This window comes from Protobothrops mucrosquamatus, unplaced genomic scaffold, assembly GCF_001527695.2.
Source record: "Protobothrops mucrosquamatus isolate PMUCROS unplaced genomic scaffold, P.Mucros_1.0 scaffold14, whole genome shotgun sequence".
NCBI lineage: Eukaryota > Metazoa > Chordata > Lepidosauria > Squamata > Viperidae > Protobothrops > Protobothrops mucrosquamatus.
The window spans coordinates 2,548,049-2,562,601 of record NW_015386401.1 but is presented as its reverse complement, the minus strand read 5'-3'; the positions used below and the strand labels follow the sequence as shown (position 1 = coordinate 2,562,601).

Below are 14,553 nucleotides of genomic sequence, written 5' to 3'. Positions count from 1 at the left end.
GAGCAAGGTACCCCCTATACTATACCTGTACATTTGGTTTTTCTTGCCTAAATGTAGAACCTTACTTTTTTCACCATTGAATTTCATTTTGTTACTGTGTCATGTATTCCGACCTGTGTCCCTTTGGCATCTGTGAGTTAATCCTAATATGTCCTGTCTTAGACTTTGGGTGGGGTATGTAGATTTTAGGTGTCTTTGTCTTCCTAAGCTTCTAGCTCCAACCTTCCTGGATTTACATCTGCATTTCTATAGAGCTGGTTTCTGCTTGGTGGAGGGAGACAGAAAAACTGGGCATGCTTTTCTGCCTCTTTTAAGATCCTATGAGGAAATATATATTTTTGCCCTTTTAATATTTCCTTCTCTTGGGGGCTGACTTCCCACATTATTAAATTTTGGACTTTGAAGAAGCAGGATAGGAATTGAGACTTTTGAAGTTTGGTGTTTTGGAGAAGATCATGGACAGACAAGAAAACAAACTGACAGATCAGGGGGTCTCCAGACTTGACAATTTTAAGATTTGTGGACTTTAACTCCCAGATTTCTTCATGCTGGCTGAAGAAGTTGCGAATTGAAGTCCACAAGTCTTAAAGTTGCTAAGTTTGGAGACCCCTGTGATGGATCACTGAACAAATCGGCCCAGACTTCTCATCCAAGGCAGAGATGACCAGATTCAAATTATAGTTAGTCCTTGACTTTCAACCACAATTGGGATTAGAATTTTTGTTGCTAAGCAGGGCAGTTGTTAAGGGCTGTGGCAGTTATAACTGCGAGGACCAATCATAAATCATTGTTTTCACTTAACAACTGCCTTGCAATTTTGGACTCAAGTCATAAAAGGGCCAAAAGTGACTGTAAGTCGAGGACTACCTGTACTCAGGGGTAAACTGCCTGTCTATGGAGGCTCTAATTTCACCCGCACCAGCCATCGCAAAGCTAAAGCCGTTTGTCCAGAAAGGTATACTATAGGTGTCCTGCTTGAGCAGGGGGTTGGACTAGAAGACCTCCAAGGTCCCTTCTAACTCTATTATATTATTACTGTTACTGTAATTTTTCTCAGTTTGCAAAAAAGAATCTCACCGCCTAACAAGCTTGCCCTTAAGCCTCCTGGAAATTTATTCTGCAATTTTGCATCGTTGTTATTGCTGCGTAACTCCGCTTTAAATACCGTCCTGATTTTCTCACCGCTGCGCGGCTACCGCCACCTAGTGGAGAACGACAGGTGACGCAACCTACAATTTTGGATTTTATATGTATATATTTTTTCAGATCTTTTCCGTCGTGTCTCTTTAAGAGTTTCCAGGGCTTCAGGAAACCGGAAGCGTAGATGGCACGAGGCGAGTTTCTCCTGCTCTTTGCTTCTGTTCCTGATTCTCTATCTTGTTCTCCTGCCTGGATGGGAGAGAATAAGAAATATTTCTAAGAAACGGGCTGTATCGATGTCATTTTCGGTGTCTGCTCCTCTCTGCAAAGTTTGGAGGTCAGTATGAAAAGCCGGTTGCTTTTTGTGCATGCAATTGCTTAGGCCAGAGGTCTTCAAACTTGGCCCTTTTATGACTTGTGGACTTCAACTCCCAGAATTCCTCAGCCGTTGGAGTCCACAAGTCGTAAAAGGGCCAAGTTTGAAGACCCCTGGCTTAGTCAAAAGAACTGTTGCTTAAATCTCCATGCTGGAAAGGAGGGGAAAGGTTGGATCTAGATCAGTGTTTTTCAAGCTTAGCAACTTTAAGAGGAGTGGACATCAATTCCCAGAATTCCCCAGCCGGCCCTGTTGAATTCTGGGAGTTGAAGTCCACACCACTTAAAATTGTCAAGCTTGAAAAACATTGATTTGGGGACTAAATTCCTGGTTAGAGCTCGCACACAATAAACAGGAAAAGATCTATATATTGTGTTGTGAGAAGCTGGCATATCTCTGAATACTAGGATGATTTTTATCTTCAAAGATAGCTTAGAAACGATTTAAATAAATTAAAACTGGCCCCCTGACAGACACAACTCTGCAGGGGGAAAAAAGATTTCCTGGGGGTAAAATCCTGGTAAAGATTGTGACTCTGTTCATACTAATGTTAAAGCCTAACCTTTAGATCAGTGTTTCTCAACCTTGACAATTTTAAGGCATGTGGACTTCAACTCCCAGAATTCCACAGCCAGCATTGCTGGCTGTGGAATTCTGGGAGTTGAAGTCCACATGCCTTAAAATTGTCACCGTTGAGAAACACTGCTTTAGATCTTTTGCCATTAAGGTGTTAATGGTTTAATTAAAATATTAATTCAGTTTAAAGCCTAATTAAAAATAATGTTTTTAAACCCTGGCTTAAGACTAAATATAATAAGTGGGTGGCTTCATAAATCACACAGATTTTTTTTTAAAGCCTATCTACCTAGTTATTCTAGGCCAGGGGTAGGCAACCTTGGCTCTTTTATGATTCTTTTATGCTGGCTCCGGAATTCTGGGAGTTGAAGTCCACGAGTCATAAAAGAGCCAAGGTTGCCTACCCCTTGCCTAGGCAGATGTGTGGACTTCAGTTCCCAGAATCCTTAGCAGAGACTTGGTTGTGCTAGTTGGGGAATTTTGGGAACTGAAGTTCAGATATGTGGAGGACAAAAACTATACTAAAATGAACAGCCTGCATTATTGGCTAGGCCCAGATATCCTACTACTGGTAATCCACAATGTGGTTAGTTTTATTTTAGCATTAGCGTATCATATAAAAACAGCTGCTGCAGCTTTGTAAATCGTGGTTTAGAGCTTACCAGGCTGTATAAATCCAGTTACTTGTGATTTAATTCAATAAGCTATAACCGCATGCTACATCTCTAGAGTTTGACTCTTTTTTTTGGAATTACTTTAATTAAAATATCCTTGATTAGCTTTAACAACTTACTACGACATGTTGTGCTGCAAAATAATGTTTGAGTAGGATGATTTTAAAAAAAATTAGAACTGAGATAAAATGGGGAGGCCAGCAGTAAAAATAAAAACCTCATATAATTCTACAAATAAAATTCAATTGTTTTTATTGTTATTAGGTCTATTTGCACTATATGTTGAATAGTTCCGCCTTCACAGAGCCCAGCATGGATCACTCTTTATATTGCTCTTTAATGGCTTTTGTTTATTTACTTATTTACCCACTTATGTCCTGCTTTTATTATTTTTTAAAAAAACTCAAGGCAGCCTACATTGTGCCTACCATTTACCATTGTGCCTACATTGTGCCTACCCCATTGTGCCTACCACATCAACCCTGTGAGGTGGATTGGGCTGAGACAGAGAGACTGGTCTACCCAGCCAGCTTTCATGCCTAAAGCGAGACTAGAACTCACTGTCTCCTGGTAATTGGCCCAGGATCACCCAGCCAGCTTTCATGCCTGAAATGAGACTAGAACTCACCATCTCCCAGTTTCTAACCTGGTGCCTTAACTACTAGGCCACATTGATTTAATACAGGGGCCTTCAAACGTGGCCCTTTTATGACTTGTGGACGTCAACTCCCAGAATTCCTCAGCCAGGCACGCTGGCTGAGGAATTCTGGGAGTTGACGTCCACAAGTCATAAAAGGGCCAGGTTTGAAGATGTCTGATCTAATATTACAGTCAATACTTTAAAGTATAAAATGACAATTATCCAAACTGGATGTAACACTAAAACCTGCTTAAATCACAGGGCCACATCCAATTTTAGGTTTAAACTCACTGAGGGTTTATTGTTAAAGACTTAAAAGGAGTCAACATATTTCAATTACGGTTCCAATAATTATTCCATGACCGTACATTCCTAGTACAAGTCCAGTTTCTGCCTTAAAACTATTGTTCACTTAATTGTGGTTCTCCATAGAAATGCAATTTTATTTGTTTATTTGTTTACTTTGATCCATTTAGGTCAGGGGTCCCCAACCTATGGGCTGTGGCCCACTACCGGGCCTCTTGGCCAGCGGGCTGCAGAAATGGCTGGCCGGTACGTGCGTGCGCACCCCCCACTTGTGCTAGCGCCTGCGGCCATGTTTGCACATATGCATGGGCGCGAATGGGGCTGCTAGCATCAGAGGGGTGTGCGCAGCCTGTTGCATATGCGCAAACGGGGCCACTAACACTGAGCAGGTGTGCGCGGCCCATTTGCACATGCATGAACGGGGCTGCTAGGGCCGTGCCGGTGCGCACAGCCCCATCTGCGTGCGTGTGCGAACTAACTTGGAAGCTGCTCTCCTTCCCTCCAGGCCGCAAGCCCGGAAAGATTGGAGATCTCTGATTTAGATGGATGGCTGTCCCACTACAGCAACTCTGAGCAGCTAACAAAGCTAAACGTCAATAAATGATAAACCATAGTTCAAATGTGGAATGGGTGTTTGTTACTTCTTAGTATGTCCAATCAAATCCAGCAGGCAGGATTTGGACTTAATTTGGAAGGCCAGAATAGAGAGAGGCTATAAGTAGTCTACAGCAGGGGTCCCCAGCGTTTCCGGGCTCACAGCCCGGAGGGAAGGAGAGCAGCTTCCAAATTGGTGCGTGCATGTGTGCACACGCAAACAGGCCCACACATTCTGGTGCGGCTCTAGCGGCTCCGTTCATGCATGCGCAAATGGGCTGTGCACACTCGCCCGGCGCTAGCAGCCCCATTCACACCCGCATGCATGCACAAACGGCCCCGGGCGTAAGTGTGAGTGGGGGGAATGCACGCACATGCATGCACACACCAGCCAGCGATTTCTGCGGCCCGCTAGTGGTCCGCAGCTCATAGGTTGGGGACCCCTGGTCTAGAGCAATGTTTCTCAACTTTGGCAACTTTGAAGATGAATGGACTTCAACTCCCAGAAATCCCCAGCCAGCTGTGCTGGCTGGGGATTTCTGGGAGTTGAAGTCCACTCATCTTCAAGCTGTTAAGGTTGAGAAACACTGATCTACAGTGTTGAATATCTAAATGTGTGTTAGTTCTAAGAATGATCTGATAAGACTGGTTCCAAATTCATTCTGTTCTGATTCTTCTTTAATAAAATAGACTACAGTCCTTGGAAGAACACATGCATGTGCACCCTCAGTGTTCCATTCGGCATCGAGTCACTTCTGTTATTTTTTTTATCTGACCGGAAGAAAAAGTCATGGCCGTGTCTTCCTTGATTTGCTCTGAAACTATAAGCAGGTGAGTGCAACTTTGGATCTTCGTTTTCGAAAGGACTAAGAACGACGGATGGAATTTTAGAGAGAGATGCAACCAAGAATTACAGGTAGTCCTCGACTTACGACCACAATTGAGCCCAAAAATTCTGTTGCTAAGTGAGACAGTTGTTAAGTGAGTTTTGCTCCATTTTACAACCTTTCTTGCCTATAGAATAGAATAGAATAGAATAGAATAGAATAGAATAGAATAGAATAGAATAGAATAGAATAGAACTCAAAGGGACCCTGGAGGTCTTCTAGTCCAGCCCCCTGCTCAAGCAGGAGAACCTACACCATCTCAAGACAGGTGATTGTCTAGTTTTTTCTTAAAAACCTCCAGTGATGGAACGCCCACGATTTCTGGGGGTAAGCTGTTCCACTGGTTGATTGTCCTCACTGTCAGGAAGTTTCTCCTTAATTCCAGGTTGCTTCTCTCTTTGATCAGCTTCCAACCATTGTTTCTCGTCCTTCACTCTGATGCTCTGGTGAATAATGTGACCCCCTTTTCTTTGTGGCAGCCCCTCAAATACTGGAACGCTGCTATCAATGTCTGCCCTATTTCTTCTTTTCTTTAGACTAGCCAAACCCAAGTCCCGCAGCCGTTCTTCGTATGTTTTGGTTTCCAGGCCTTTGATCGTCTTAGTTGCTCTTCTCTGAATTTTTTCCAAACTCTCAACATCTTTTTTGTGATATGGTGACCAAAATTGGCTGCAGTATTCCAGGTGTGGTCTTACTAGGGCAGGGGTAGTCAACCTTGGCTCTTTTATGACTCATGGACTTCAACTCCCAGAATTCCTGAGCTAGCCATGCTGAGGGGACAGGGAGGTTTCCATGTTGAGCCATGCTGGCTCAGGAATTCTGGGAGTTGAAGTCCACTAGTCATAAAAGAGCCAAGGTTGCCTACCTCTGTACTAGGGCTTTGTAAATTCCTGCCCTTGTTAAGTTAGTAACACAGTTGTTAAGTCAGTCTGGCTTCCCCATTGACTTTGCCTGCCAGAAGGTCGCAAAAGGGGATCACACTGCAACCGTCGTAAATAAGAACCAGTTGCCAAGCATCTGATCCCGTGACTATTTTGCAGCCGTCCTAAGTGTGAAAAATGGTCATAAGTCCCTTTTTTCAGTGTTGTTGTAACTTCAAACGGTCACTAAATGAACTGTTGTAAGTCAAGGACTATCCGTACGGAGAAATTTCCTATCGGTGAGAACCATTAACCAGTGGAAGGACTTGCCCCCAAAAGTTGTGGGTGCTCCATCCCTGGAGGTTTTCCAAGAAGAGATTGGACAACCGTTTGTCTGAAATGGTACTATAGGATCGCCTACTCAAGCAGGAGTTGGACTAGACCAGGGCTTTTCAACCAGTGGTATGGGTACCACCTGTGGTACATTGGCACCTGGCAGGTGGTACGCGACCATCCTAGAAAAGTAGCGGGGGAGGGGAATGAGCTGAACCGGTGGCAGCACCGCACAAGCCTGAGCGAGAGATGGCTGGAGCTGCAGGGTTGTCAGGGCTCAGTGGAAGCACCAGGATCGGCGCCAGGCTCCAGCTGGAGCTCGGTGCTGATCCTGGTGCTTCTGCTGAGCCCTGAAGAAGCACCAATCAGCTGGAAAGCAGCACTGATCCTGGCACTTCTGCTAAACCCAGAAGAAGCACTGATCAGCTGGAATGTTGCAGCATCTCCAGGGTCTTGTGATTTACATTCAGATGCTTGGCAACTGATTCATATTTATGACGGTCACAGTGTCTCAGGTCATGTGAAGTGACCAAAACCTGCTGCAACCACCCAGCAGACGGGGGGGAATAAAAACCAAATATCCCCCACCCCACCCCCGTTGCCCATCCTCAACAGAAATGCTCACAACAATGAAAACCTCGGTCAGGAGGAAGAGCGCAGGCAGGCAGGTGTCTTGCTCGGCTGTGGCTTGGGGGGCACTTTTTTCAGTGCCATTGTAACTTCGAACAGTCACTAAGCGAACTGTTGTAAGTCGAGGACTACCTGTACTTTATCACTTTTTTCCTTTTTTTGGTCATCAAGTTTTTGACCCCTTGCGACTGGTGGTGCTCGGATATTGCCATATCCTAAAAGTGGTACAATGGGTGAAAAGGTTGAAAAGCCCTGGACTAGAAGACCTTCAAGGCCCCTTCCAGTTCTATTATTCTGTAATTAAAAGTGCAAAATTTCTGTGCTACCAGTTAGCTTTGCGTTGAAATCTGGAAAAGAAACTCTTCTCCACCCTGGCTTTTGTTTTCTGCACCCTTAGGGTGAGCTCCGTCCTCAACCGAGAGGTGAAGCAATTTGGAAAGAAGTACATGTTTGACGGAAATGAGGAAACGTGTTGGAACTCAGACCAGGTGAACTCTTATAAGTAACATCCTACAATGTTGCCTGGAGCATTCACACAAGCTTCTTGTGAACCTTACAACTCATTTGCGAACTAGGCCAACGTTTATCTATTAGATTTTATTTTTATCCCACCTTTATTATTTTGTATAAGTATCTCAGGGCGGTGAAGATATCTAATATTCCTCTCACCGCCTATTTTTCTCCACAACAACAACCCTGGGCTGGTGTGGGAGAGAGTGACAGGCCCAAATTGGGGAATTGCTGGGGTGAAAAAAGCTGGGGAATTCTGGGAGTTGGAGTCCACACATCTTAAAGGTTGCCATGGTTGAAAAACAGCCATTAGGCCAGGGGGTCCCACCTTGGCCACTTTATCACTTGTGGACTTCAACTCCCAGAATTCCTCAGCCAACATGGCTGGCTGAGGAATTCTGGGAGTTGAAGTCCACAAATCATAAAGTGGCCAAGGTTGGGGACCTCTGCATTAGGCTGTTGCAGCTGCCTTTTTTTTGTCTCTGTGTATGTGTGTGTGTGAGAGAGAGAACTCGGACAGAAAGCTTTTTATACTATCTGCCCTTTTATATTTTTCTATTTGTTTGAATTTCTCTTAAATTGATGATGTCCTGGGTTTTTTTTTTTGCTGTATTAGGGTGCCATCCAGTGGCTGACGTTGGAATTTCCTCAGACCATCCAGGCGTCTCAAATTCAGATTCAGTTTCAGGGTGGATTTGCAAGCCGAAAATGCATTCTGCAAGGTAAAAAAATCACCACAGTTAAAAATGCATGTCCTTGCCCAGTCTTCTTCTATTTGAGAGACAGAGGTGTGTGTGTGTGTGTATTTTACATATTTAAATGCATTTAACGTGTGGCTCAGTGGTTAAAGCAGGGGTAGGCAACCTTGGCTCTTTTATGACTCGTGGACTTCAACTCCCAGAATTCCTGAGCCAGCCATGCTGAGGGGAAAGGGAGAGGTTTCCAAGCTGAGCCATGCTGGCTCAGGAATTCTGGGAGTTGAAGTTCACGAGTCATAAAAGAGCCACGGTTGCCTACCCCGGGTTAAAGATTGATGGCCTGGGTTTGAGACCTGAGCGTTGCGCAACGGGGTGAGCTCCCAGTATTTGCCTCAGCTCCTAGCAGTCAGAAAGCATGCAAATGTGAGTAGATAAATAGGTACCACTTCTGTGGGAAGGTAACAGCACTCCGTGCGCCTCGGCCTATAGTCACGCCAGCCACATGACTACAGAAGCATCTTTGGACAACATTGTCCCCCCCCCTTTGGCTAAGAAACAGATGAGCACTGCCCCCTAGAATTGGAAACTGGACAAGGAAAATGTTTACCTTGTATATAATGTTTAATTTTGTTTTTTATTTAGTATTTCTGTATTGTAGTAAAATAGTATTTTATTTAGTATATTAATAGGATGCATACAGGTCGGAGTTGTTGTTTTTTTAAACCACTTGTGGAAATCTGTATAAAATAAACTTCATACTAACAAGCTGGCTATAAGTGCTTCACGTATAAAAATTATATTTTTTATTATTAGATGCTGAGAGAACAGCAAAATAGGCTTTTATGATCAGATTTCGGGCAGAAACCTGACCAGTGTTGGAAATTAGCAAATCAGTGCTTAAAAAGCCTAAAGCAGGGGTAGGCAATCTTGGCTCTTTTATGACTCGTGGACTTCAACTCCAAGAATTCCTGAGCCAGCCATGCTGAGGGGAAAGGGAGAGGTTTCCAAGCTGAGCCATGCTGGCTCAGGAATTCTGGGAGTTGAAGTCCATGAGTCATAAAAGAGCCAAGGTTGCCTGCCCCTGGCCTAAAGGATGCCTCATTTTGTACTTCTCTCTAACTCCTGACTGTCTCTCCCTTCACACAAAGCTTGTTTGGCCTCTTGTTACTGATTATGATGGGAACATAAGATAAATAGTACCCAAGGGAAGAAAAACAAAGTTTGGACTGACAAGAGCTCTGTTGAATTTACTTTGTGGCGCATTGAAGGGAAAAATATAAGGAATTTTCCCACTCCCCCACCATTCTGTCTTCTCATAGTTGCCCATGAAGTTTTTTTGGAATGGTTCAAGGCCTTAAGATATTGGCCAGGTAAGAGACCAGAGAGATCCCTTGGTGTCTTGCTGTGATATGTTCACTTAGACCAGAGGTCCCCAACCTTTTGGGCACCAGGGACCGGTTCCGTGGAGAGAGGTTCTTCCACGGACCGGAGAGTGCGTGGTTTTGTGTGCTGCCTGCATCCCGCAGATGGGGCTTTACTTGTTTGTGCAGACCAGTTGCTGGCTTGCTGCAGCCCAGTACCGGTCCATGGACAGGGGGTTGGGGACCCCTGACATCATCATCATCATAATCAAAATAGTAGTAGTAGTAGTAATAATAATATTAATATTATTAATAATAATAATATTAATAATAAAAATAATAATAAAGTTAGAAGGGACCTTGGAGGTCATCGAGTCCAACCCCCTGCTCAGGCAGGAACCCTACACCATTTCGGACAAATGGCTGTCCAGTCTCTTCTTAAAAACTTCCAGTGTTGGAGCATTCACCGCTTCTGGAGGCAGGTTGTTCCACTAGTTAATTGTTCTAACTGTCAGGAAGTTTCTCCTTAGTTCTAGGTTGCTTCTCTCCTTGCTTAGTTTCCACCCGTTGCTTCTTGTCCTGCCTTCAGGCACTTTGGAAAATAGCTTGACTCCCTCTTCTTTGTGGCAGCCCCTGAGATATTGGAACACTGCTATCATGTCCCCCCTCGTCCTTCTCTTCATTAAACTAGACATACCCAATTCCTGCAACCGTTCCTCATATGTTTTAGCCTCCAGTCCCCTAATCATCTTTGTTGCTCTTCTCTGCACTCTTCCTGATATCTATTAAACTGGTGATGGCTTAAACTCTGCAGTTCTGCTAGTCCAGTCTGTAGAAACATCCATGGCTTCATCAGATTTCTTTGGGTGAATTTGATTTTTTAAACACCAATGACATAGACTAGTTGGCTTGCCCATCATAGCTTACTACATCTAGCAGGAATAGGGTGATTGGCTGGAATCAGGCAGTGGCTAGAAGAAGTCTTGCAATATAGATAGTCCTCAATGACCATAATGGAGCATCATGGTTGTAAGTCTGACAGTCATAAATCAAGTCGTCCCTGTGACCGATCTGATTTCAGATTTTGTTGTTGTTTTTTTGCAGCGGTTATTAAGTATGTGCCCCATTTATCAAGCGAACCAATTAGCCAATTTTGACAAAAAAACTGAAGTAAATGCCAGTTTTTAACAAAGCCAGAAAATAAATCTGGTCAGATGACTGTGGGATGCTGCAAATGGCTATAAATGCTGGCTGGTTGTAAACATCAACATCTGGCCACATTATGGAGAGTCAGCTGAACTGTGTCGTAAGCAGTGCTTTTTTTGTAAAAATAAAATAAAAGGTGCCGGAACTGACACATGTCATAGAACACGCCTTGCCTACCCTATGAGGTTTCATCCAAAAAAGGTGCCGGACCTCCGTTCTGGGCATTCTATGAGAAAAAAAGCCCTGGTCGTAAGTAACTCCGGGGAGGTCTGTCATAACTCTGAACGGTCGCTAAACAACCAGTTGTAAGTCAAGGACTACCCGTACTGTCTTTTCCTCAGTACTTTTCCTTTCCAAATTATTTTCATTAATGAAGTGAGGGGTGCCTGATAATACCAGCGAAAAACAGTTCCCAAATATTTTCACAACGGCGCATCTTGTTTTTCTGCATTCAAATTTCCAAAGGTGGCCGGAAAGCAGAAGATCTCTCCACCCTAGCTGAATTCTACCCTGAAGATAGCAACTCTCTCCAGATATCCTTTATCGACTAATTCAGAACTCCAAGAAGCGAAATTACAATATGTGTGGATCCAGGGGTCATACACAGCCCTGCAGGGTTTTCTGGTGCAATTGCCTCTCTGTTTCCTATTTTGTTCCTCCTTGCATTCCCACAACCTTTTCTATCCACAATAGCTTCCCCATTGTTGCTTGAAATGCTTGTGAATGTTCCTCCCTGCCTTGGGGATCAATGCTTCAGTAGATCAAGCCTTTGCTACCCTGCGGTTAGAATGCAGTATTGCAGGTTGACTCTGCTCACTGCCAGGAGTTCGATTCTGACCGAACCCCTGCAGCCTCCCCAGTCACAGGATCAAAATCCAAGCCCTTGGCAACCAGCGTGTATTTATATGGTTCCAGTGTCCTGAGGTCATGTGATCACCGTTTGCAATCTTCCCAGCTGGCTTCCGACAAGCGAAGTCAATACAGGAAGCCAGGTTTGCTTAATGATTGCATGATTTACTTAACGACTGCAATGATCTGCTTAACAACCATGGCAAAAAAGATCATAAAGTTGGATGCAATTCACTTAACAATTGCCTATATCAGTGGTGGTGAACCTATGGCACGGGTGCCAGAGGCCGCACTCGGAGCCCTCTCTGTGGGCACACACATGCTGTTGCCCCAGCCTTGCCTGCCCCCGCAACCCCCTCCTCACCAGCAGCCCCCCTGGAGGAGAGTCGCCCCCCGAGTGTGGCCCACACGAAGCAGCGCAGCCAAGGACATGGCAGCCAGGCAGCATAGACAAGACTCTGCCCTCACGCCCCATCGTGCACCGTTGATGCGGCGGGGCGCGGGCAGAGGGCGTGGCCGCCCTGGTGCTGCTGGGCTGCCTGGGTGATTTGCGGCAGGTCCTGCAGGCAGTGAATGGCCCTGCAGGCAGGCGGGGTGGGGGCGGGGCAGGGGGTGGAGTGGGGGCAGGGCCAATTTTGGGGCACTCGGTCTCTAAAAGGTTCACCATCACTGGCCTATATATATATGTTTGTGTGTGTGTCAGTGCAGTGGTTAGAAGGCAGTATTGCTGGCTAATTCTGCCAACTGCCAGCAGTTTGATTCTCACTGGCTCAATGTTGACTCAGCCTTCCATCCTTCTGAGGTCGGTAAAATGAGGACCCAGATTCTTGGGGGAACATATGCTGACTCTGTAAAGCACTTAGAGAGGGCTGTCAAGCACTATGAAGCTGTCTATTGTGCTATTGCTATTGCTGTTCACATTATAGATGCATTGCTGTAATGAGAAATAATTTTAGGTACATCACGTAACCCCTCCGTAAAGGATCTTCATCCCCGGTTATGTTTTTTGGGGGAGGGACTGTATTTCTATTCTATTTCTATTCGCATCTTCCGTTCCTTAACTCCTGCTTCCTCTACAGCTTCCCGTTCAAGGCAGAACCACTGGATAAACTGAAAATTACTTTTCAAAACAGCTCGGATTTCTTTGGGCGAATTATCGTCTACCATCTCGACCTCCTTGGGCAAAAGCTTTGATAGAGGAGGAAGCAAAAGCTGAAGGATTTGTCGAAATGGCAAACTAAACACCAGTCTGGGATTTCGTAAGATGGTGTGAACTAGACTTGGCTGCTTTCTGTTGGGTGCTTCGATAGCAAATGAACTTCTTCCCCATTTTTCTCCTATTTCAGGAGCACTTTGCACAGCTGGAAAGAAAAGAGTTTTTCTCTTAGATGTGCAATTAGAGGTTTCATTAAAGAAAAACTACATTTTCCATGCCGAAAGGAAAGGACCTCTAGTTCTAATTTGAACATATGGGCTAGTACAGATACTGTAGTCCTTGACTTACAATTTACTCAGTTACAGTATCACTGAAAAAAAAAATGATTTACAACGGGTCCTTGCACATGACTGTCACAATGTCCTTACAGTCACATGTTCAGAATTCAGATGTTCAGCAAACCACATCTATTTACAATGGTTGCAGCATTTTTTGGGTCACTTGATTGCCATTTGCGACCTCTCGAGGGACTTCTGACAAGATGGGCAGCACGTAAATCCAATTAATTAATCCAATTAATAAATGAATGTACTGTAGGTATGTATCTCAATGGGGAAGCTGGATTCGCTTGATGACCACAGCAAAAATGTCTGCAAAATCAGGCAGGATTCATTTAAGGATGGAGGTCCCGGGCCCAATTGTGGTAGGTCAAGGACTACTTTACTCCTTTCTAACCATCCCTGCTAAGCAGTCTTTTATAAAACACACACGCAGGCCAAGAATTAAACTTGTGTTCTGCAGCTTGCAAAACTCATGATTTGTCTCTGAGCTACACCCTTCTCGGCCAGGATCCCCCCAAAAGTCTGCACCCAAAGTGTAGGGTGCGGTGTCATGCCGAGCTCAAATTCTGACACCAATAATTAGCCTGCTCCAGAGGAACCACCGCCTGAGCATCTGCAAGCAGCTGCTGTCAGCCTCTGAAGATGAGTCTGGAGCTGCCACCTCCACCCAAGGCGCCAGGGCTGCCCACACAGAGGAGAGAGCAAAGCACGTGCCTTATGCTCACGTTCTGCCCGATGCCTGGACACTTGTTTTTAAAGGCAATAATAAAACATGCAATTTATAAAGCCTCAGTAAGACCACGTTTGGAATAACGCGTCCAGTTTTGGTCACCCAAAAGATGTAGAGACTCTGGAAAGAGTGCAGAGAAGAGCAACACCGATGGAGGTTGGAGGCTAAACACAGGAAGAACGGTGGCAAGAATTGGGTTTGTTTAGTCTAGTGAAAAGGACTGGACGAGATGATAGCAGGGTTCCTATATTTGAGGGACTGCCTCAAAGAAGGGGGGGGGGGTTAACCTATTTTCCAGAGCAACGGAAGGCAAGACAACGGATGGAAACTAATCAAGGAGAGAAGCAATCTAGAACTCAGAAGAAATTTCCTAACCGTCAAAACAGTGGAATGGCTTGCCTCCAGACATTGTGGGTGTTCCATCACTGAAGGTTTTCAAGAAGAGACTGGACAGTCTCTTGTCTGAAATAGTATAGGGCAGGGGTAGGCAACCTTGGCTCTTTTATGACTCGTGGACTTCAACTCCCAGAATTCCTGAGCCAGCATGGCTCAGCTTGGAAACCTCTCTCTTTCCCCTCAGCATGGCTGGCTCAGGAATTCTGGGAGTTGAAGTCCACAAGTCATAAAAGAGCCAAGGTTGCCTACCCCTGTTATAGGGTCTCCTGCTTGAGCAGGGGGTTGGGCTA

General features: G+C 44.9%; 1 protein-coding gene across 1 annotated transcript; it reads left to right on the top strand.

The window, feature by feature from the left end:
- The first annotated feature begins 1,320 nt into the window (after positions 1–1,320).
- On the top strand, positions 1,321–13,170 carry NR2C2AP (nuclear receptor 2C2 associated protein). The gene is made up of 6 exons (XM_015810730.2): positions 1,321–1,477; positions 4,997–5,137; positions 7,414–7,504; positions 8,143–8,248; positions 11,257–11,324; positions 12,718–13,170. The coding sequence occupies exons 2-6, from the start codon at positions 5,097–5,099 to the stop codon at positions 12,832–12,834; spliced, it is 423 nt and encodes a 140-aa protein (XP_015666216.1). The 5' UTR covers positions 1,321–1,477; positions 4,997–5,096; the 3' UTR covers positions 12,835–13,170.
- The last annotated feature ends 1,383 nt before the right edge of the window (positions 13,171–14,553 follow it).